The sequence below is a fragment of the Pseudoliparis swirei genome, chromosome 23, assembly GCF_029220125.1.
Source record: "Pseudoliparis swirei isolate HS2019 ecotype Mariana Trench chromosome 23, NWPU_hadal_v1, whole genome shotgun sequence".
NCBI lineage: Eukaryota > Metazoa > Chordata > Actinopteri > Perciformes > Liparidae > Pseudoliparis > Pseudoliparis swirei.
In genome coordinates, this window is record NC_079410.1 from 9898101 (window position 1) to 9922433 (window position 24333).

The 24333-nt window shown below is 42.7% G+C and overlaps 2 protein-coding genes across 5 annotated transcripts; one reads left to right on the top strand and one right to left on the bottom strand.

The window, feature by feature from the left end:
- Positions 1–1009: 1009 nt before the first annotated feature.
- LOC130189163 (TOM1-like protein 2) lies at positions 1010–18811 on the bottom strand. Of its 4 annotated transcripts, XM_056407874.1 has the most exons (16): positions 18749–18811; positions 15471–15555; positions 13391–13469; positions 12839–12988; positions 12554–12688; positions 12310–12471; positions 11993–12109; positions 11264–11397; positions 10702–10744; positions 8314–8485; positions 7907–8021; positions 7159–7234; positions 6250–6324; positions 4284–4343; positions 3737–3773; positions 1010–3651 (listed from the first exon to the last, which is right to left on the bottom strand). In XM_056407874.1, the coding sequence occupies exons 1-16, from the start codon at positions 18798–18800 to the stop codon at positions 3488–3490; spliced, it is 1656 nt and encodes a 551-aa protein (XP_056263849.1). In that variant the 5' UTR covers positions 18801–18811; the 3' UTR covers positions 1010–3487. The 4 variants fall into 4 exon arrangements, with proteins under 4 accessions (XP_056263849.1, XP_056263850.1, XP_056263852.1 ...); XM_056407875.1 differs by lacking the exon at positions 6250–6324; XM_056407877.1 differs by lacking the exons at positions 15471–15555; positions 18749–18811 and adding an exon at positions 14108–15294.
- A 1072-nt stretch (positions 18812–19883) lies between these two features.
- Positions 19884–24186, top strand: drc3 (dynein regulatory complex subunit 3). The gene is made up of 12 exons (XM_056407889.1): positions 19884–19986; positions 20058–20224; positions 20395–20541; positions 20698–20817; positions 20905–21009; positions 21085–21261; positions 21366–21497; positions 21861–21931; positions 22217–22316; positions 22700–22831; positions 22954–23075; positions 23152–24186. Exons 1-11 carry the CDS (start codon positions 19971–19973, stop codon positions 23047–23049), a joined length of 1263 nt encoding a protein of 420 aa, XP_056263864.1. The 5' UTR covers positions 19884–19970; the 3' UTR covers positions 23050–23075; positions 23152–24186.
- Positions 24187–24333: the final 147 nt, after the last annotated feature.

A 24333-nucleotide genomic window follows, 5' to 3' on the forward strand; every position in this document is an offset into this window, starting at 1 on the left:
TTATCCCAGTTCTGTGCATACGTATTCTTATTCGGCATATACTGTATTTCACTGAACTGTGTTTTGAAGGGAAACAGCATGGACGCGTTTATTGAGGGTTCGCCCCCAACAGCCAATGAGAGCCGAGTGGGCGTGAGCTAATCCAAGACAAGTTTGTTTGACTCGAAGCAGCAGCTCCTCCTGTAGAACCAGAGAAATCGACCAATGGGAAGCTCAGGATCCGAGTGGGGTGATCTGACGTTACATCTCTGAGTCTAGTGATTACGTCATGTGTTTCAATCTGAGAACAGTAGCAGCGGAGGGGCAATAACCTGGATGGATACAGGTGGCCCAACAGAATAAATGTTGCGGCTACATTTTTCAATTTTGACTATGGAAATGGATAATAAATAACAAATTCCCTCAGTAGAGTTATACATCTAATTTAGAAGAAACAAATGAAAAAAACACTTACATTATTACCATTGTAAAAAAATTGGCCAAAGCTTCCTTTATTTAGCGTTATATCAGGTTTAACTTAATTAAAACTCAAATGTAAACAGTCACATGAACACTGAGGGGAAACCACACAAAATCATTGTGGGGAATCAGGTCAGTGACCTAGAGTAGCACTGCAAAGTTGTCGTCAGTACGAGGAGAGTGGAGTAATATCAACAGTCAGTCAACAAACCTGGTATTGTGGGTGATGGGATTGGTTTATATAAAAGGTGCATGTCTTATTCGCATGCTCACTTAATTTTGGAAAACTGCCAGTGCACAGGCAACTGAAGGAAGCAAAACAAACGAGGCATTAAGATTTGTTGGCACTTTATGTGCTAAACTTTTAGAGCGGAGTGGATGAAATGACCATTAACCCACACATGGGAGGGGGTGAGAGGCTCACCATGTGACAGACGGTCAGTGCTTTGCAAGATTGAGAATGGGTTGCATCAGCATGGACACGACGAAGAAGAAGCAAGAGATTGTCCCATAGCCCTTAATTGTAAAATAACCACAAACAGTTGTGAGGTAGAGGTCACACATTGCTAGTGTTTTAATGGGCAGTTATAGACGTGCATTGGGTCAAACAAAAATCTGACCATAAGTAATGGCAGAAGACGGCACAGCCAAACAGACATAGGACACCCTCTAACAGAAAACAAGCCTCTCTTCCACGTCCACCAAAAATCCGCAAAAATCAGTATTAAAAGACATTCAATAACCATTTTGAGATAGCATGTTGCAATCAGAACATAAGCTTCATAAAAGCAAGTAACACAATACACTGTTACAGATCCAGAGATACGTAACAAACAAACAGAAAATTACTCAAGTTCCCTTTGAAAGGATCTCTCGCTACATTTTTAGTAATCCTTTTTTTTCAGCCTGCATGGTAATTTTTTTAAATTTCTATAAAGTGAACACAATGGTTGATTGTAAATTTAACGCTATCTCAGTTACCTGGCAACCATAAACCAAACAGCATCAAACAAAAGTTAAAGCTTGTTAATCATGAAACAAAAAAATACATTAAAATATATAATCACAATGATAACAGGAACAAATAATGTTTAATGTCACCGTTACAATTATGTTAACAAATCATGAATATTTCCCTCTGGCCTATACTGACGACACGTAATGTTGATGCATGAATTAGGCTTTAACGACTTGGGATGCCTTGATTGACAAGGCGTTGGGTCTTAAATGGACTAAAACAATCTTTCAAGTGCAGCGCAAAGTTTTAAAAAATAGAGACAACAAAAAAATGCAAGAGCAGCAGCGGAGGATTGCCTTTTGCCTCAAAGACAAACTCCAGTCTGAGCCACTTTGTTGAAACCAGCCAATCACAGAAGTGCGTAGCAGCAGCTCCAAGAGGAGCGGATGAATAGCAGGAGGATAAGATATGGAGAATGAAAGTACGGCGTTGACTGCACAAATTTAAAGAAAGTACAATTGTGATTGTTTGCTGCATGTTTCAGCCTCAACCACAAAAAGAAGATAAATGATCACAGGTTCCTTTTTCTTACATGGACTATGAAAATACAATCCGGGAATCAAATGATGCATAAACCTCTCTGCTCTCTGGATACTACTATAAGCCTTAATAACTTTAAACAGATACAGAAACTAGAATTCCCGTATTTTGAGGTATATGGATTACATAGTTTAGAGTAAATTAATATCTAAATATACAATACTGCCTTTAATACAGTAGCCTACATTATTGTAAGCTTTACTTGTCGTCTGTTAGTTGATTACGGTGCCAGTACTACATCATGTTGATCCTTTAAATGCTATATTCTGTATGTTAAAAGGATCTGCAATCACAATGTTGAACTGTCCATCCACTTATTTGTGAACCAGCCCTGCAATAACATTGACAAAAGTTAAGTGCAAAATAAAGTCACTCTAAAGACCATTTCCCATCTCTTAGAAAAATAGTAACACTCTTGTAAACAAAGGAAAAAATACATACTTGCTGTTGCTTCAAAGTGCACAGATATTAATATATCAGGGGAATGGAAATGTTCATGATCTTTTAACGTGTACAACACAGGCGACTGCTATTCAACAGGTATACATAATACTAGTTGGTCATTAAAGCCTACATTTTCTTTGGAATGGCTTAAAGTGTTTGCAATTATTCAAGAGCAGCTAATTTGTTGCAGCTTTTCAGAGAACTGAAAAGACTGGTGGGAAATATTCCATGGGCACATTCCTTCCCCTTAGGATTCTTTATGTATTTTAAAAGACTAACAAGTGATTCTTAGAGTTTTGTTTTTCTGGCTGGCGTGCACTCATCAAGAGTAGCTATGATTCACTCATTATATGCCTAGTTAGCTAAATTAGCCTGCTAACACAAGCTTTTTGTCCACACCGCTTTGGACAAATTGAGAAATACAACTTGTTGCTATTCCACATACACCTCTGTATGAAAAGCAAGACTCGAGTTCTAACTGCAGTATATTGTGGAAAGAAAAACAAAGCCTGGATGGACCATAACCACGGCACGAGGACATGGTACAGAACAAACCAATGAAATAAAAGCATGAATTAGCAATGAGCTGAATGTAGTCAAACACAATGCAATCCTAATTCTATGCTTCCATAATGACTCAATGCATGGACATGCAGTGGATTTCTTTCCATCAACCTCACAGTAATATACCACATTTTAAAACCACATCAGACAAGTTAGCTCGTCGTCCTTTGGTGGCGTGTTACAAATGAGATGCAGGGCTGCGAGTAGTACGTCCCACAAGAGCAGATTAATACCTTCAGATCTAGTAAAACTCAATGCGGTCGAGCGCAGCAAACATGTTGAACCTTTGCATGTTAAAGCAACACTTTGGCAAGAGAATGACGAGCGGGTGGAGATCACTTGCTGCACCGCTGCCAGTCAGCGAGGAAACGGGACTGGAGGGACGGACTGTTGGGGAGGAATCATCGAGGGCGAGGACCTTTAGATGCCCCGGGAGAGCGGCCGCGGTTCTCTGAGAAGAGTCTACAAGGCAAAGAGGGCATCCTCCGTCTGCTCAGCCTTCTTGGTGGAGCCCCCGGGGGCACGAGCGGGGTGAGCGGGGTGAGCGGGGTTAGCAGGGTTAGCTCCGGGGGGAGACGGCAGAGAGTCTGGAGCCTTTGCTCGCTCCTCCAGGAACTTGTCAAACTCTGAAAGATTTTTTAAAAAGGATGAAAAACCAACACAACTTCACACGCGTGACATGTTCCACATGCGGCAGTGATCAGTCTTTACCTTCACTGGTCACGCCTTCTTCGGCAGCATCTCCTTTCTATTCAGAGAAAAAAAAAAGTGAATCATATAATGTACACCAATTGGAATCAATAATGGAGTCGTCTTCTTTCAAAAGACAGAGTTAAACCAGAGTGTACAGGACATCAGCAACACATTACGCTGACACACAAGTTCATCTGTCAAGTTCACACAAACTCAATATTCTATTCAAAGTTGCTTATGAAGAATCCGTCAATCATCCTTCAACACTTGAAGACAACAAAGAACCTTCTAGAGTCAGACTCCACGACCTCCACATGCTCATAGCAGCCATTTGACCACCATTGGCACCTTGTTAGCATTCGTACAGCAAACCTCAAACTGTTATATGAAAGTCGTCGGTGGAAACACGTTAGTTTACAGTGAATGAAAGGAAGTGACGTGAAAGGAAATGTCTCCAGTTATGAGACGGGTGAAATGCGCTATCGAGAAAAAAACTAAACAAAACAGAGGAGAGAGAGAAAGAAGAGAAAAGGATATAAATCAAAAAAAGGTTAAGAAGTCTCACCACGTCAGCACAGAGCCACACCTCTATGTCATCCATGACACAGGACTGCGAAACGGGGATCTATGGAGCAAAGCCATGGACAAACCAAGGGGCAGCACCGAAGCCACACAAATAAATAATTGTAACGCACAAACAAAACAAAACAAAAGAACAGGAATAGAGGCCGGGAGAGGAAGATGGTTCAAATGAAAACAAATAAAAATGAGAACAAAAAGAAGATTTGCTCAAAAGACACACTCAGCCCCTCTCAGGTCTGTGCTCTTACGGTTTCACCATGTGCAACAGTCTGCATGTCTTCAATGAGTTCAGCAGTTCCCAGGTTGTGTATTGTTCTCATTAGTTCTAAAGCGCTGACATGGCTTAACAGCTGCCGACTAATGTCACACAGCAGCGTTAATTATTCCACATCATTAGTTAATTAGCAAATCGCTTTAACGTGATTAAGAGATTGATTGGCTGGGAAGAGCTGAAAGCACAGGGGCCGTCGAGAGGCGGGGCAACCACGCCGCATACACATACATGGAGCACACCACACTGCACACACAAACGCTGCGTGGCGAGCGGTGACGTGATGGCGTGATGACGCCACGTGGGGGTGGGAGAGTGTGCGTTGATGCTGATGCTCGTGTGGGCACCAAGCGGTCGCGGTGAATCAGGACTGCTAGGAAAACATTCACATGGCTCGAGTGCATCCATGATGATTCGCAATCGGGGCAAATTTTGAAAGTTGTTTACAAAAGCAGAAAAGGCATCGCGTTTACACACAATGCTTAAGAGTCTTCCACGCCCTTTCATTGTGGTGGAGACAAAAAGAGAAAATAAAAATAAACTTTTCCTGAGACCCGGATGGGGTTTCCTCGTGAGATCACAGTTAACGCAATGAAGGAAGCTTTTCAAAATAAAAGGCCAGGGCGGTGAAAGTCATTCACAGGAAAAAGAAAACTCATGTGGCCGCGTGAACAGGAGAGAACATGCTGTAGAAACGTGTGCAATGACAAGTCTGTTCTGATCATGACTCGCACTGATAACAGTCGAACAAATATTCAAATATTCAGTCAAAATATTAACTAAATTGTTAGTGTAACTTTCTATAACTATGTTAGTTGATCTTTTTCTAGTTAGGGTGAGATGTTAGTGTATTATTTAAGATCCAAAGACAGTTAGAGGACAACTGACAAATACTCTCCACTACACAGCAGATCACCATCTCCTTTGTTATGCTTCCATAATAAGTTCTCAGCACTTTTACAATGTTCATCATTGTTGATTTACCCGTGCTGTGTAGCAGAAGTATCTGTACTTCCCTGCTGTTTTAGTGAGCGACTGTTGAGAGATGAATAAAGCTGATGGAAGTTCCCTGCTGACCCGTCAAGCTCATTAACCCATCTATGAAGGGGAGAGCATCAGTCATGGGTTTAGTGTTCCACATCCATGTCAGTGGAGTGCAATGAAGGTGGGCAATATGGATAATATCCTACACCATGATACAAGTCCATTTATATCACTCCAGTAATACATATTGTTTTCTTATATCCTAAATATAGCATGCACTTGAACTATTTCTTTTAGGGGGTAAGTCTTTGTTTTAGGTGGATACAGTACTTTAGCTGCTGTCCCGCACGCAGCTTTGCTTTGCTCCTGTCTGTTTGTCAAAACTGTGCATGTACCAACCGCCGTCTACTGCCTATGCATAAGTACATCAAACAACCCCACTTCAAAAGATCCAACATATCCCCGGAAGGTATCATCATATTGCCCAACATCTATACTGACATGAAAGTGGAAATACGTGGTCATGGTTTCCTGACATGGGGTTGTTTGGGCCTTCCAGGACTGAGCAATGACATGAGACTGAGAATTAGAGCAGCTCGTGAGGGTTATGGATGATGCCGCAGGAGGCCGAGAGCAGGGGTGACAGTGGACACGAGGGAGGGGTAGGAGGACACACTGAGGATGGAGTCCTCACCATTCCTTGGGTAATAAGCCAGCTGTCTATGGGCAGCTCCTGATCTGCTGGGTTATCATCCCCTATCACACTCAGCTGAATCAACAACAGAACAACAGCTTAAAAAAGAGAAGAAGGGTAGCACGCCCGACCACAGCATAGCACAGTGCCGAGAGAGAGAGACAGTGGAGAAGTCAAATATGCAAAAGATGGGTGTCATTTAAAGGGGGAGGAGAAGAGGTGAGAACGTAAGAAAATGGTGAAAGATTGATTCCATAAAGATGAAAATGAGGAAAATAAAAAAAACTCCCTCAAATAAGACACGGACGCCTGACGTACCTAGAAAAAGAGGTGGTATGTGCAAACACCACTGTGTGTGTGTCTGTCTGTGTGTGTGTGTGTCTGTCTGTGTCTGTGTGTGTGTGTCAGTTCAGAATCGTCTGTGTACACAGCCATGCAAATATATTGCAATGTGTGCTCAGACAGGAGAAGTTTGCTTTTTTGTACAACGTGAATGGGCAGGGTTTTCGTTTTTTACTGAATTAAACTGATTAAAACTGAATTAAAAAGTATTGATATATGGTTTGAAGAATGATATTCAATTATTTTAATTTTTTTAAGTAAAGATAAAACAGCAAAAACTTATATTTAAATCAACTTTTGAGGACTCACTCAAAAGGCACGCTTACAACTTGAAAAGTTACCACATTGAAAGATATTTATTTGAGCTATTAAATAATAGCAATAGTCCCTTCACAACCCTCTTCCCTTTTGTTGTATCGAAGTTTGAGTAGCACTGCAGAACACAGAGGCTCACAGAACATCACATGCAGGGAGAGCCCACGGGCTGAGGACCGACGCTGCCCAGCACCCACCCTCTACTCATGGGTGAGCGCTACAGTATCACACTACATGCATCAGTGTACTCACCCCTCCTGTGTTCTGTTGTCTCACATCCAAAGCCGAGGCCAGGCTACCCAGAGCCTGAGGGTCCTCGTACTTTACACTGGGCACAAAACACAGACAGCAGAGTTGAGATAATGAAAAAAACAGTAAAAGAGTTAATACTCAGCAATGTCCCCACATTTTGATTATAATCTCATTTCATTCCATGAATATCTGGTCAAATGCAAACATTATGTGGGATTTTTTTCAAGAACAGCAACAATGGTAAGAGATTTCATATGCATGGAGCGGCACAGTGGAGAGAGGACAATGAAATGCAACAATGGTCTCTGGCCAGCAGGGATATTGCTTTTATCATATCCTAAAACACCCTTTTGCAATAGCGCAGCATTCATCAAGAACAGGAACAAATCCGTAGTACTGGAGAAGGAAAAGTAATCGACGAAATCAACCAAAAGTGATGCAGCGAGGAGAAGAAAATCTCCCTTTACACATTATTCTCAAATGGAAACTTGTGTGCCTTGCCGTTCCTTTATCGCTTTTATCGCTCTACCTTGATGTTCAAAATATCAGATTGACATCCATACACTGGAGGTATTCAAAAGCCTTTTCAGAAAATGCACGAGGGAATAATTCAGGATAAGACGATGTAGAGAGTGAATGTTAAGGGACAGAGGGCACATGAATTAATTTCAAATGAATTACACCTGGAATATAAAAAAACATGAGAGGATCTGAGCTGCCTCAGAAGCTAAATTAAATCTTGACCTACTTTTTGCGCTGCTCGGCCAAAGAGGTAGTCCTGGTCTGGGCAAACATGTCAAAGTCATCCTGGTTGCGGCCCGGTAGAGAAGCCAGGGTCCTGCTCACGCTGTCGGAAGCTACATCTGAAGAGGGACGGCGAGAGAGGGGAGCAGGGAAAAGGGGAAGAGAGAGGAGAGGAGGGAAAACGCAGAGATGGAGGATTATGAAGAAAGATTCAGAAGGGATGTTATCTAAGCTTGAACCAGAGTACTGCAGCACGCTAAGCCTTTCTAGAGACCAACAGGGGAGCTGGAACTGAATGGGTCATTGTGCTGGGCTCATTTTCCATAAGCGGCCAGATTATGAATCTTTGCTACACTCTGTAGAGACTGGGAGGAGGGATGTATGAGCTCTGCTGTATGTGATTGTTCTCACCAATACGAGCGAGTGCAGACGAAAGAGAGGCTGTCGTGGGGATACGGGCCGGGGAGGCAGTGGCCCCGGCGGTTGATTTGGGTGAAGGGCCAGAGCTAATCCTGGGCGTGACCACGGCAGGGGAGCCTGGGCCAAGGTCTATCAGGTTGTCCTCTGTGGCCTCATTCAACATCTGAAAGAGAGCACAGAACGCAAAAGAGAAGGCCGTTAACCATTCAGTTAAAGCGGAGAATTGGGATGAAGGAAGGAGACATGTGTATCGAGGACATAATATTGCTGATTGTTTGCCCTTGTATTCAGAGAGAACACATTGTATCTACTGAAATGCTACAGGATTGACTATTTACACAATTTGAGACAACATTGAGGGGTCAGTGGTTGTGGATCGGAGGGCACTGAGGGTTGCACAAGACTTCAGATGTGTGCGACAGAAGGACGGAGGGAAGGGAAGGACAATTAGTCTCTAGTTTAGCACGGTGCTACTCAGGCACGTGCACAGACATTTTGGGGGGCAGGTGCTCAAACAAAAAAAAGGGGCACCCAATGGCAAAAAAAAATTCTGACAGAGTTGAAGCATAAGCAGCATTACACTGATGATGCTGTCCTCGACCTGCGTTTCCTCTGGGCAGCATCAGACCACTAGCTTACATTTTCTTTATGAATAAAGATGAATTATTATATAGCAACAACAGTACAAGCGTTCTGATTGGCTAATGGGTCGTCATGCCAGCCACGTATTGCCCTCCTCGCTGGTCTGATAAGGATCCATATTGCCCTCTTACGTCATTTTCAAAATGAGCTATATTGATAGACATCAACAGCCAAGAGCAGTGGTCCTCAAACTAAGGCCCGCGGGCCGGATACGGCCCGCCTCCACATTTGGCCCGGCCCTCTGAACAAGAGAGGCCTTATGATTTGTTTTTCAGTCTGGCCACGCAAATCCTAGACTAGCCCGTAAAATAGAACGGCATAAGAATTCTCTCTTTCTCTCTCTCTCTCTTCTCTCTCTCCTCTCTCTCCTCTCTCTCTCTCTCTCTCTCTCTCTCTCCTCTCTCTCCTCTCTCTTCTCTCTCTTCTCTCTCTATTCTCTAAACATAACTAACGTCAGTAAACAGCTGGACGAGGCTTTGAAATCACAGAGTTTTTGTTTGTTTATTTGTTTAGGAAACGTCGGACCATTTGTGACGTCATGTTTTCAGCAGCGCTAATGTTGTGGTTGATTTATCACAAAACAACATCAGGGACCAAACACCGTCATGATCCGTTTGCAGGGCTCTCAAGTGTCACGCATTGAGCGTGACAGTCACGCATTTCGGTCTTAAGTCACGCACTCCCGCCACACATCGTATTTCTCACGCTGAAAAAAACTCTCGGCTATTTAATGTTTTAATGTGCGCAAACATGAGCTGGCCGCGCTGCCCTCACCGTGGAGGAATCAAGCGCTCCCCTGGAGTTCTGCTGTGAGGTGCCGCTTATCAGCCAATCAAATAAAAGAAATGGGCCAATCAGAAAAAAAACGTATCTGTTGTATCTGGGTAAGATTTAATCCAGCAACCAATGAAAATAAAGCATCCTGGAATTGCGAGCGTCGCGGAGCATGTCGGGGCGAAATTCTCACAAGAACTCAAATAAATGCCCCGTCGGATATTAAAACACATTTGGGGGGACTTGATGACAGAGAGAGTAACTTTTATTCTTAAATACTGATGGATGAAAAAAGTGGGCTCCAGCAAAAAGGGCACTTTTCTCATCCAGGGCAAAGGGGCTGGTGCTTGAGCACCACTAGGGCTCTATCTGTGCACGTGCCTGGTGCTACTGATGGGTCTAAGCTTTAGCTCCGTATAGCAGACGTGTTAACATTCATCACTCGGTTCGTCCCAGCACATTGGCTGGGATTGAACCTGGTACTGGCACCATACTTGCCTCCATCAGCTGGCCACAACACAAACAGACAGAGCACACAGAAAGATCAACAGAACGCAAACACAAACCGCTACGTGGGCTGGAGTGAGAGATGCCCCAACCCTCTGGCAAACCACTGATACTGGCACATGTACACTCTAAACAGCAGATTGGTACTTGTTCTGCTTTACTCTTCCAGTTTTGATCAAGCTAAACATGCCATCCACTTGCATTATGGGTACATTATGCAGTGGCTTGTGTATGCTTGTGTACATAGTAATAAATAACACCCATACTAATATGACTATGTGGACAGATTTGTGTGAAACATCCCTCGTAGCATCATTAATGCACACGTGATGCAAAGGCCGATGTAAAAAACAATATTTCTGAAAACATGCAAAAACAAAACAGGCCATCCTTCGAGAGTATTCGGGTGTTTGATTTCTGCTCTTTGAAGCCAGACGTTGTGTTGATGGAACTCACCCCGTTGTTCTGAGCGGCTCTACCCGACCTGTACCTCTCATACCTGTGAGCACAAAAACATTTAAATGTTTTACCGCGCGCTTTGTGGGGTTCAAATACTTCTAAATTTTTTTATTTTCAGAACCCTAAAGAAAGAGACATTTTACCAGTTTAAAAAGATTGAGTCTTCACACGAGCACCGTAACTTTGTGGTGTTTGAAATTGTAAAAATTGTGTTCAATCATTGGCGATAATTACAGCTGAAGCCTCCTCTTTAAAAGCATGAATTGAGATACAGTTTGAACAAAAGTTTTTAAAAAATAATAATAATTCAGCAAGAAACAACAATATAACATATAACATAGTGGACCGAGTCTTCATCTCACACATTGGGCAGACATTGTATTGACATCCACGATGCTTACAGATGATCAAAAACAGTTAATAATGAAAAATCATACTACATATTATAGAATGGTGCCCTTTATGGCACTCAAGGTTACCTTACATCAGACATGCATGTGAATTTTTTTTCTTCCTCTTCTTCTAAAGCTCTTTCAAATACATTTCTGATTGACCGTACCTCTCATATCGGAGGAAAATGTTGTTGAGGTCGTCGTTGACGTGCAGCAGCTCCTCAGTCACTTCCTCGTTAGAGACCCGTGAAATCAGCTCGACCACCCTCTGCTGCATCGCCCTGCATGTTCTGTTCAGCTCCTTGAGAAATCAGATTGATCAATAGATTCATTGAGCAATAAAGAGAGAGAAACATGCGGCGAAAAAGTGAACAATAGAGAAGCAAATTATTTTGTCAGACACATACATGTACCCGCACAACATTTGGCTCTTACATACAGTATGCGTCATTTTTACTAAAATTACCTGTACAATAAATATAATGTACAGTACGTTTACCTTTTTTTAACACGACATTACATTTTGAGCAAGACAGAAATATTTGCTTTTGTAAAAAAATAATCTGTGAATGTTTTTCTGGGAAAAGAAAGACGAGAAGAAGATAATCACATTTTAGCACAGGGCTAGATCCTTTAAACTTACACAAATACCCGAGTGGATTTGCTCTGAGGAGATTAAACTCTGCAAGAGTTTCTCTATGACTGGTTCGTTCCAAGAATTTGCCCACAGCCAGCCGTTTCCACTGAAAACTAAAAACACGACTCCCCCTGGTGGTTGACAATCGTTCCAACGCTCTACAGTTGACGGCACATGTTCGAAAACGTTCTGCTTTCTGAATTTTATTTCCTTAATAATTTACATTGATGAGCTCATTATGTATTTATGCGCCTCTTACCTGCAGCAGTTCTAGATCAGAGGCATTTTCCTGCCCAGGGACCATCTCCGTTAGCATTTCTGACATGACTTTGGTGTTTCCTCTCACTACGTCCAGCTCACTGCGCAGCCGGGCGATCTGAAAGCACAGAAGGTCAGAGGTCATTAGGACACATTCAGTCTCGGCAGTGATGCAGATGTTCTCACATCGCAGTCGATTGAGTCGGTCACGATGTCCAGCTAAAACCCTGTAATCTGCTTTAATCATCGCACGAATAAATTAAGTTCTACAGGTGCAGCATGAAGTGATTTGTATACGTTGCTGTCGAAGCCCCTCACCTGTTCAGGGGTCGCTGTGATGGGGCTGGGCATGTGGGCAGCCTCGGTGGTAGATGCAGGGGTCAGGCACATGGGTGGGGGCGGGGCAGGATTAGGGGGCCCGGCGGCGGGTGAGGTCAGGGCTAGGTACTTGATCATGGCTGGGTCCACCTCTGCTGTGTACTGGAGGAAAAGAATACCCCTAAGGACACTGCGTTGTGAATACACACGTGTGTTTACGCTGGATGCGTTTCTTCCCTCTCACCCTCTGTGGTGTGTGGATGGGAGACAGTGCATCCAGGTCTGCCATTGGGAACTCAATGCCTTTCCTCTTCAGTTCCTCATAAATGTGGACCACACCAGTTAGATCGGGGCTACTCCTGAAGGCATCGGCCCAGGCCTGTCAAACACACACACACACTCACAGTCATTTTACGTCACAATATCAGGACAACAAGGTATTTTATCCAGTCATCCTTGTTGGCAAATCCTGAACACAAAACTAAATGAATGGGTCAAAATACATCGACAACACAAAAAGCTCCAATACCTGTATAAGCGCCAGCACTTTGTCTTGCACGATGGTTGGAGGATTGGTTTTGGGGGAGATGATTTTGACCAACACGCCATCAATAAAATCTCGGTTGGCCACCTGGATATGAAACCTGTGACCGCAGTTTTTCACACATGTCTCCAAAACCTGCGGCGAGGGAGAAGATCAAACAGAGACAGAAGCCTGGCAAAAAACACTAAACTGGAAAGCAGGAAAGTTTGCGAGCGGCAGCTGAAAAAAGGGAAGACTTCTCCGTCGAGAGTGCTTTCATCACGAGCGACGGCTTTTAACTAGCGGAGCTATCAAAGATGTGGGTGGATACGAACACAGCTCAAACGCCACGGCTGCCATGAACAACATGAAAGATGAGCGATATCAGACCTTGACAGGGGCCAGGAAGAGACATATAGTGGAATAAATTGAACAAGAACTAAAAAAACAAGACCTGGCCGCGTCTAGTTATATGCCAGGTGCAATCCTTTAATGTGGCCTCCACACAGAAAAGCAACAACAACTTGTTCTCGTGAGAAAAAGCTCAGAAGTTCTCACCGTTAGCGCCAGCATCACCTCTCTGTAGTTCTTGTTGCCCCCAAGTCTCTTCTTCAGTGCCCGCATGGCGTCTTTTGGCCTGCAGGGAAACAGCAGTGAAGACACAGCTGGATGAAACCCCCCAGCTGAGGAGGCAAAACATCTTTGACTTTGTTGGAATGAATTAATTTGTGTGCCACAATAACAGATGCCAGTCAGTCTGTCAGCGTAGCCGCTTGACGAAGACAGGGAAGTGCCGTCACACCATCTGTTCCCCTCTTTTCTTTCTGAGTGACTGTTTCTCCCGAGGCAAGATCAAAGCTGTCCATGTGATGAGACGTCAGGTTGGCTTTCTGCCTCTCGCTGCCCGCCTCTTCACTGCAGATGAGGCGTAATAAGCTTTCATAAACTCCTTCATGAGCTGTGGCAAATGTCTTTTTAATGAGGGAGCTGAAGATAGAGACGGATAAAGATGGTGCACTAAGTCGAATAGCTTCCTCTAACAGCACTCTGTATGGGTGTCTGTGTGTTACAGGTGTTTTTAGATGGTACATCTGTTTTATTATATCTTATGCCAGCACCCAGTAGCACGCGTAAAGACACCATATGTTAAAATGGAGCTAACCAGACATCGTCTCACTCACTGAAACATTTTGAAGACAACAAGTTCTGTGTTCTGTGTGTTTGTGTGTGTGTGTGTGTGTCTGAGTGTGACAGAGAGGGCTCCATGTTTCATACCAAGACAATGAGTGTGTGTAGGCATGAAGAATGTGAAAAGCAGGGGAGAAAAGAGAAAAGGGAAAGTGTTGAGGAAAAATGGAAAAAGACAGATTCCATTATTCCTCATGAACAATACAAAATAAACTCTCTGTGCATAACGACGATATTGGCTGGGATCCCTTGATGATAACATTTATTTCAGGCTAATAAACAGTCTGATTAATGTGCCTTGCTGTAGGTGAACCCACAACTTGTTCTTGGATGCATAACCACATTACAGTGGCATTACAATGTTAGCTCGCCGTTATATGCTTCAATGCAAAGAACACTGGGGCACTTATGGTCTCATACAAATAAACCACATTTGTGAATTCTGGAGAAGGCAGATAAAGATTGTTGTTTAAATTATTATAAATACTAATTAGAAGCAACACTAAAGGCAAACTAGGTCATTTCTGTGTTTTGGTTGCAGCTTGTGGTCTTACATAAGATGCAGATTACACATTGCTTTTTCATCACAGTTTTAATGCAGGAGACTGACGTTCGAATTTCATGAATGAATTCATTCAGTCAGTGACACCTAAAGGACACAAAAGGCTTTCTGTGGTGTGGTGTCTGTTGGTGAAGCACAGGGGAAGTCAGTGTATGGAGTCCAGTGTTTCCCCGAGGTTTACAGCTTCAGGGGGGCGGGACTAGTGCCGCTGCTCGCCATGTTGGTGCCCTAAGCTTAACTCCTCAACGATGCCCCCACTGAGATAGGAAAGGGACCCACGGCGAGAGTTATTGACGGGGACGGGGGGACGGGGTGCTAGTGCTAGTGAGAGCGTGCTCATCCGTGTGCGCGGATGTGTCTGCGCGCATCACGGCAGAGCTCCGATGCCGGCGCCCGCATCGCTCTGCCGCGCGAGCCGAGAAGTGTTGACGGGGGAGTCTGATTATGAATCGCCTACCTCCCCAACGGGGTGGGACGGTTTGGCGAGAATCACCTTGTGTGATTACTCCTACACCCCATCCCGGGGTGGGTTTGGTTCTGTGGGATTCACAAATGGGGCCCTATTTAACCCCTTAGTTTAGTTTAGTTTAGTTCGATCAGCAAAATATACAACAATCAGAATTCAACAAAAGAAGAAAGTGGCTGACCGAAAGGGTCGAGGCTGAAGCTATCTAGCTTATAAGTGCCCTAACCTATGATTTCCAAAAAAACTTATTTCAAAGAACCATATATATATATATATATATATATCAGTCACCCAGTCAGCCAGTGTGACAAAACTATGACAGATCCATTAAGTTGTGGGAATGCCCAGAAGTATTATTGCTCTAAAATGTTGCAAGAAGCAAACTGTAACCTAACAATCATTAACTTGAAGATGAAGCTCACCCCTCGTCTGTCTCGTTTATGATATCGCAGATCTCCATGTTGAGGGTCCAGTCCTCATTCTGTTGGCCTCCATCTGTGGCCCGCTCTGAAGGAAAACACACAAACAGTTCCCCATAATTTGTACTGTGCCTCTACATTTGTGTTTCATTTGGAGGGTGCCAGTGCCTCTAGAAGTAAATGTAGACATAGAGCCCAGAGAGAAAAGAATTCCTCTATTTTTCAGGTCTTGCTCGGATGTATTTTGTTCAGGTTTTGACAAGAATAACCTAGAATTATAATCCAAATAATAATATAATAACAACCCCCCCCCCAAAAAATAATCTAGAGCCATTATAAATTTGGGTGACTATGCTTTGTTTGTTTATAGTTATTCTTTATCAGATGTGGACGATCCCTACTGGAAACTCATCCATTAGAAGGGCTGGGATGAAAATATAATTCACCACCTGTTGCGTCCACTGGACTAAAGGAACCAAACAGTCAGCTGGAGAGCTGAGGGTGAGACGTGGCTGTGTACTCATAACTGGTACACCAGCTGAAAAGACGAAGCCACAGAAGCTGTTGAACTCTGATCCAGACTCTGATCCACACTGTGAGAAGTAGTTCACGAGTGATGAACTGGCACGGCAGTCATCACTGCGCTCCTCGCTCTGTCTCCTTCTTCCTCTGGCGTCCCCTGAATCCATCCATCATGTCAGTGAAAGCTGATATTTTTCAGGATCGCCTGTCATCTTGGGTGAACTTCACAGTGAAACAGAAAAGTGTTTTTTTCCTCCCGGAGTGAGCTGTGAACGAGTTCCTGTGACTGACGCTCAATAGATTCTCATTAGCGGATGTGTGAGCTCACACAGGAGGAACCTTTTCTCCTTGAAGCCCAGAGGCCCAGAGCAGGCTGTCATGCCCGGGACAAGAGCCTCTCACTGGGCCGTGTGCCTTCCTTTTGGGAGGCTCAACATTGGACAAGCCAGACAGCCATGACTTATTCATGCTCTATCGCCCATCTCTAATCAACTTGTCACAGACTGGGCAAGCACCGAGAGACAGGCATCTTTTCTTTGTTTTTCTTTTCTTTAACTCTCGAGTCCCACAGACCAACACATTAATCATGTTATTATTTATTTAAAAGTGAATTTAAACATGAGCAGCATTGATAAACACTGTGCTGCGTCTTGCGTTAGACTGCGCATTAGGCATCAGTCTGGTGGACTAAACCAGCTACTGCCACTGGGATATCCCATGTAATCTCCTTAATGGATCGTCAGGTCAAGACAGGGTAGAGCACGAGGTGGAAGAGGAGGAACAATGACAAGAAAAAGAAAAAACTAATCTCTCCTCGTGAAATGAGCTGGAACTATGCTTAACAATGAGAGCCTTGCTAATGGAGTTAAATGCCCTCTGAGTGCATTCATTCATTCACGGTGTGTCTATCCCCCCGGTCCTGGGAATCGACCAGTGAAGCCAGTCGATCACATGGCTTTAACGGTGGCAGGCTGTGCCATCCGTAGCCAACAAAGCCACAAATCTTTCCCCCATCCTGGCCCCACTACTTCTAAAATAGTAAAGGGATACTAGAGATGTAGGAAAAGACAACATGGCAAACTAACAAACAGGCTGCCCTTTAAAACTCAGCAGATTCCCATAAAAAAGTGCTTCATTAAAACATGTATTGTATTATCTCCATCCATGGTGCATTGCAATGTATTTAGTTTCAAACTTGCAGTCAAAATCTGTGAATTAACTATTACATACCACTCACTCACTGACAGACTGCAATGAAGAGGAGAAAGGAGAAATAATATACCACCTCTAACCCCTCCACCACCTTCTCAGTCACTTAGGAAATGAAATAGCTCTCTGAAGTTGCTCACAATGCATCCCCCAGCGTATGTTCTGTTGATGTTTCTGGTAAGCTGACACTTTGCCTTGCCGATGTGGTGTACGATACGACCGCAACAGCCAAAGAGACAGCCGGCTGTACAACTCGGCGCAGTGCAGCAACTCAACCGGAGAGATCGAGCTGGAGATATCGCCGTCTCTGTGAAATGGGGAAATCCAAGTAGCGCTGCCTACAAACAATGGTATGACCGAGAAGGTCCTCTATTAGAAACTGAATGATTGAGACGGCGCTCACAGTTGAGGGCCGTTGTGAATGACATGGCACAAAGCAGCTGACCGGTGGGTGAAGGACTCACTCAGGCCACTGGGCAATTCAAAAGCCCTCCAACTCCCAGACATCCCTCCTACAAACATTCTACACTGTTCTGCACGAAGGAGCTTGATGAAAACGTTGCATGGCTCTATCATTAGGAACTTAAAATCAAATTAGGTAATAACATGAGAAAGTCTGTCATCTACATGGACCCGTATGTATAAAAGAGCAGTACTGACAAGAAAATATGTAACAAACAAATGCTTCTGTGCAGCTGCGGCATTCACTGAAAGGTAAACACAAATCAACACTGGGACAAATGGATGTGAACATAGTTACAAACTTAACTAGACATTAATTAAACAGGAAATGCTGCTTCAAATATGTTGGGTAACTGACACAACTGCATAAACACTGGCATTGGAAATCAATTCAAAATAGTTTACAAATAAAGACGGTATATGTTAAGGTAAGAAATAATCTAATGCAGAACCGAAGATGCAGAATGTAATAAGGGAAAGAAGTAATGAAGCTGTTTTTCCAAAGTGGGGAAGGAAGGTGATATTCAGGCTATTGAGAGAAAGCAAGTTATCATTAATGAACCGTACTATATTTTAATTAAACTGATATGTAAACAATAACAAAACAGAAAAACTAAATGGTTGCACCCAGACTACAATGTGTAATTCTCAGACCAAACACATCTCACAGGAAATCTATTCTCATTATGTAGCTACACTACAGTAAATATATGAGATATATATATATATCACGATAAACCCACAGAAAAAGCCTTGATGACAACTGTTGTGGGTCAGAGCTTGCTTATCTCCGAGCAGGTTTTTAAAAACAAAGAGCAAAAGGCAAAGATAAATCACAAACTCAGCAAAGGGGAATGATTCACAAATGTAATTTAATGTGGTCTACATACATCGAGAGTGAGGTAGTTTAGTTCAGTTGGCGAACATTAGTTAGCTGAAAGCTAAGATGACGTTTGGCTGCGAAGATGCTCGCTAGCTCGCTATTTTCGTAACGTAAACCCGAGTCGTACAACACCAAATGTCTCCCCACGTTCAAATTATATCCGGTGGCGAGAAGTCTCGAATAAATGATTTCGAGGTTAACGTACCTATAGATTGGCCCACGGGAGTGCTGTACGGATTTCCAAGTAAGAACTCCATTTCGACAACAAACAATCCGCTCGGGAGTGACAGAGGCTGAGACCCGGGAGTGGTGCGGACAAGCCCCGCCTATAGAGACATTCTATTGGTCCATACAATTAAGACTTTAACCCAATTGGTTGAAATCAATGCCAATCATATTTAGAAGCTGAAGCTATGTTCAATACAACTTTTTGTATATATATAAACATGTATTTTACTTGATAGCACACCATAATAATTGTATATAAATGCACCAACCCCCCTCCCCCCCGCCCCCAATCATTCATCCTCTGAATATTTAGAACATAAATATACGACTGACCGGGTATAAACCTACATTGTTCTTCTGAGAAAGTTTAACCAAAAGAAAACAACAGTACAGAAAATATTAGTGTCATCATGATTTACCGTTATTTCAATTAGTGATTTTTATATGCACAGTTAAGTAGCAAGTATATTTCTTAAGATAAACGTTTATATTTATAAAACTCTCTTCAGTACTTGAACGCAGCTTGAAGTCAGCCGGTTGCTATGTAACAGTGTATCAACACCAGAGGGAACGTTGGATGACGTTATCGAGTTCTGGAATTTTTTAGCTCACACTGGATTTTGTGATTGTCGAAGGTAACTTTAGTTAGTTGTTGTTTATCTGGTCAACTTATTCATTCATTCTGTTAAAATTATGTCGTTTAAATAATCTTAGCTCTTACACTATGAAATGTTTTTCTTCTCATCCGTTCTTCAAATAACATACAAATTCACAACATATTCTCTGTTTATTAATTTAGATGGAAAAGGGGAATTTAATGGATGAGGAGATGTTGCAGAAGGCGATAGTGGAGCAAGCTGCTCAGGATCAGGTTGGGCGTACTGTCAAGGCGGAAGGAATCCACTTCAATGAAATACCTAAACTACGACTGGAATACAGAAGTGAGAAGGAAAATAAAAATAGAATGCTTTTTTTTTAAATTAATGTGTATGGGTTTGGATATGTGAAAGATTTTATTTTGTTCACAGACATCCTGACGATTGACCACTTATGGGAATTCACATCTTTGGCCAGACTGGATTTGAACAACAACCTCATAGAGAAGATCAGGGGCCTGGACCGTCTGACTAATCTAACATGGCTTAGTAAAATGAAGAGTCTTATGTATATTCTGCTTGGGCTTTTAGCAATAATGGTGCATGTATTGGCAAAGAGGTAAAACATCTTAAAATGTGAGCCCAGCAACCACAATTAATAATTACAGTCATTCTGAATGTGTCTTTCAGATCTGTCATTCAACAGCATCAAGAAAATTGAGGGTCTGGGGTCTCTGTGGAGGCTTGAAGTGCTGAATTTGTCCAACAACAGAATCTCTGTCATTGAAAACATGGACAAACTTGAGAAACTCACTCACTTCCTCATCGCAAACAACCTCCTTGGACAATTGGACAACGTAACAAGATTTCCTGACTTAAATCTTTCACGTAGTCTGACATAAATATGGTGTAGTATGTCATTTCATGCTGTACTGCAAGTATTAAGAAACATTTGTGTTTAGCATTTTCAGACTATAACATTACATAATGATGACATGATCTAATACAACCTGAATGCATTTCAAAGGTGCTCTATCTCAGGACGTTCAAGAACCTGTTCACCGTCAACCTTTATGGAAATCCTGTCTCTCAGGAAGATGATTACAAACATTCCATCGCAGCATACTTTCCAAAATTGACGTGCCTGGACTACAGATTACTTGACGAGAAGACCGTAAGCATAAACAGTGCTGTGTTTGCAATCTAGTGTCTTTCCCTTTTATGCATTTGTTTATAAATCATTTTCTTTCAGAAACATGACAATGACTACATGGCTACTTACCATTTTCAGAATTGATACTGCATAACCAAATTATGTGTCTATGTACAGAAAAACGAAGCAGCGCTAAAATACGGCTACGTCCTTGACAAGATCAAACATGAGGAGCTGCAGAGGCAACAAGCTGAGGAGGTTAATCAAAGCAAGGAAGCTGAAGTGAAATTACACACGGTAGTATAATCCTCAACACTATTTCTCACTGTGCGCTCATCATTTTATAGACACACTGTGTGTAAGTCTGGTTCTTCTTCCCCACAGGAAGCCTTTGTGGAGTCCCTGAATGGCTCCCACCTGTTTAAGAGCATGCTCAAAGACGACTCAGAGTTTCTGCACAGTGTGCCCGAAGTGGCTCATCTGCTTCAAACATATCCTGTGACGTCTTTACTTTCTAATCTATGCGGGTGAATTAGTCGTAACATGTTCCTTAACCCTACATTTACATTTGAACTCCAAATGGTGGAGCTGTGTATGCAGTTATGTGAAACAGGTTTGGCAGAACATAAGCGAAGAGAGACAGAGGTGAACTCCTTCTTCGGTGGTCAGAATGAGGCGGTGAAGCACTACCAGCAGAAAGCATCGCACATATTGCCAGATTTTGAGCAGCGACGCAAAGCGGTGAGCCGTTTGGACCATAACGTTTTCAAAAGACCTGCACTGTAGTGTAAACCTGCTTTTAGAGATTAGTATGAGGATGTCTAATTGTGTTGACATTTTTCTAGAGGATGGTGGAGCTGCAGCAGTCATCTGACCCGGACCTCCTGAAGGTCATCACCAACCACTGCAAAGAGGAAATCGACCAACTCTGTAACAGCCTCATGGCCCTGGAGTTTCAGCTGCTCAGCCAGCTGGAGGTCAGTGTGTGTGTGTGTGTGTGTGTGTGTGTGTGTGTGTGTGTGTTTGTGTATGTACACCTCCACTTTGTGAAACATATATGATCTCCAATCTGGCTACTAAGCATATTTAAGCGTCTTTGAGTACTATGAAAAGCGCTATAGAAATTGTATGTATTATTATTTTTATTATTATTTAGAAAACAGCCTGCCATTTAATTTAAGTCACGTCTCCATTCTCTTAGACCTCAGTAATATAATGTTAGCTATTAAATCTATAATAATTTATTCCATTGCTACAGATTGATTAAATTCCCTGACATCTACATGTCAAAGAGAATGCTCCTTCTTTTTGGCTCATAATCAAGAATTCTGTTTTTTCAGGATAACATCAAAAAGTTGGACATCAACATCTCAGACATGATTGGCAACTTCAGTGAAACTGCTCAGGGGATATATCCTTTCTCATCGTGCATCATCTGAAGAGCTATTAATCATTTCCCATAACACCGGTTCATGCCTGTTCTCAAAATATAGCTATTGAGATACTGCACTTCCTCATTTCGGCAAGCAACGTACTCCCAATCCAATTTGAATGTAATAAAGTCTGCTTTGAGTGGTCACTCATCGAGTCATGTTGAGATGTCATCGTCTGAATCCTACGCAGTGACACACACACACAGTGTTTGGGTGAAAATTGAGTGATAATCTAGTTTAGACTTTCCATAACACAGTCGTACATTTGTGCAATGTCGAGATCTGGAGGATAATTATCATGAGAAGTTGCGAGTGGTGATTGCAGCAACTCTGGAGAAGGACATGTCTGATCATGATAAAATGGTGAGTGTTATCCCTTTACACCAAGCTGGCATACATCCCAAATATAGGATAGAATGGATATTACTTAGACTGTCATTAAATGTTGTCGAGGACTGCTCTCTAAATTCTGGTCTATTTAATCTCAAAGAAAACTGAACTGTGACCAAAATTAGGAAATGAAACCCATCCAAAACAATGACATAGCATTGTCTGCACATCCTGCCAGTGTAACATTATGTAATGAAGTATCTACTGTATATTATTGCAGATAAAGCAGCATGATAAGAGATTAACCTGACATGAGATGACAGAGATTAACCTGAAGAGGTCAGACAAGGTTGGGTCATGGTGAATTACCATCGTCAGTGCCCTCGGTTGTTCACACCTGTGTTGTCTCTGTGCAGCTGCTTGTTGACAAAGACACAGTGATGTATGCAGTGGCCACCAGCCACGACAACCACCTGCTGCAGATCAATGACCGAGAGACTCAGATGATGACACGCGCCGATGCCTGGAAGGTTGCTCTCGTAAAAGAGGTAGAGAGCCGAAGTTACTTTGGAACAAACACCTCGATGTATATCTTCGTATGGATGACGCAGCTCTCCCCTATTTCACAGACTTGATATAATTTGCTTTTTGTCTTTACGGGTAATTACAGATTGAAGTGAAAGAACTTAATCGGAACCGCATGCGAATCTCAGACATCTACAAACACGCGGACCATTTGTTGGAGCAGCTGGAAGAATTGCAGTAGCATCATCGGTTAACCCCCCCCAAAAGGTTTGTTTATGTATATGGTTTTATAAAGTGGAATTCTTACACCATGAAGCTTATTCGCTGTTTTCTGTTTCCACAGTCATTTTCAACACATCACCGGAGACATGCCACATACTAGCCTGCTTCTGGGCCTCCACCAATAACCCCGTCCCCAAAAATCAAGGATCACAGGACGCTCCACACCCTCCTCACTCTATGTTCAGTCACTCGCACCTCATCCATCCAACTCCCTTCACGAGTTCACTCACCTGCCTCTGATCACTCCCACCTAATCAGTCTGGTTCCCTTCACCTGGGCCTCATGCATGTCGCACCTGTTGCCCATTCCCTCATTAGTCCCTCACTACTTAGGTCCCCTCACTTGCACTTGTCCTCTGCCAGATTGTCTTGTGTTTTCTGACCAAGCCCTCCAGGGTTCCATAATGTGTTTGCCTATTTCTGCCTGTTTTGTTCCTGCCGGTACTCTAGTAAAAGATTAGAATTTGCAGCTCTGTCTAGTGAGTCGTGCTTTGGGTTCTTGGTAATCGCTCTGTGACATACAGGCCCTTCACCTTAACATCTGAGGTTATGAAGTCTTTTGAAGGCCTTGCCTTGGCCAACTCTTGAACCCTCTGCAGTTTGCCTGCAGAGCCAACAGGTATGTAGATGGTGCAGTCAACATGGCCCTCCAGTATCTGGTAACTTTAGCCTAAAATATGTCAACAAGGCAGGTAACTTTAGCTCTTACAGTTTAAAAAAAAAAATTTGCAATATGTCCTAAATTGATTCATTTATTACAAAATTGTAGAAGTATGAATTGTAATTCACTCTCTCTTTGTATCAATATTCACTGGTACTTCCTAGAACTAGCTGAAGTCTTCATGAATCATGTGACAATCAAGCATTTTGAAGTTGGCGCGTCTCTCAGATGACGGCTCTGGTTGTGGTTCTCAAATGGGGCTATGTGTACCCCTGGGGTACTTGAAGGCACTCTAGGGCCAGTGGTATGTAAACGAGTGTTAAACTATCTTTAATATTAGCATCAATTCAAAAATGCATTTAGGTCCTTTTAAAAAATAAGTGCAAGTTCATAAACTGAATTGTATAAATCTATATTAAATCAGATACTGATGGTACAGCGTTGTGTGTTATTTATTTATTTTCAACCCCAAATACTTTCCGCTGGTTAGCGGGTACATCACTAAAAACAAAGGTTGAGAACCAGTGCTAGAAGATTGACTACAACTCCCAGAATGCATTGTGGGCACATTATCCAATAGGAG

Bases quoted from the DNA above. Each gene is read 5' to 3' on its own strand.
- LOC130189163 (XM_056407874.1), bottom strand. From the start codon at position 18,800: ATGGAGTTCTTACTTGGAAATCCGTACAGCACTCCCGTGGGCCAATCT. The intron at 10,745-11,263 runs GTACGGTCAATC...TTGTGCTCACAG, and splicing joins ATTTTCCTCCGATATGAGAG to GTATGAGAGGTACAGGTCGG. The intron at 3,652-3,736 runs GTAAAGACTGAT...AAAATCTTTCAG, and splicing joins AGAAGGCGTGACCAGTGAAG to AGTTTGACAAGTTCCTGGAG.
- drc3 (XM_056407889.1), top strand. The intron at 20,818-20,904 runs GTAGTATAATCC...TCTTCCCCACAG, and splicing joins CTGAAGTGAAATTACACACG to GAAGCCTTTGTGGAGTCCCT. The intron at 21,010-21,084 runs ACATATCCTGTG...AACCCTACATTT, and splicing joins AAGTGGCTCATCTGCTTCAA to ACATTTGAACTCCAAATGGT.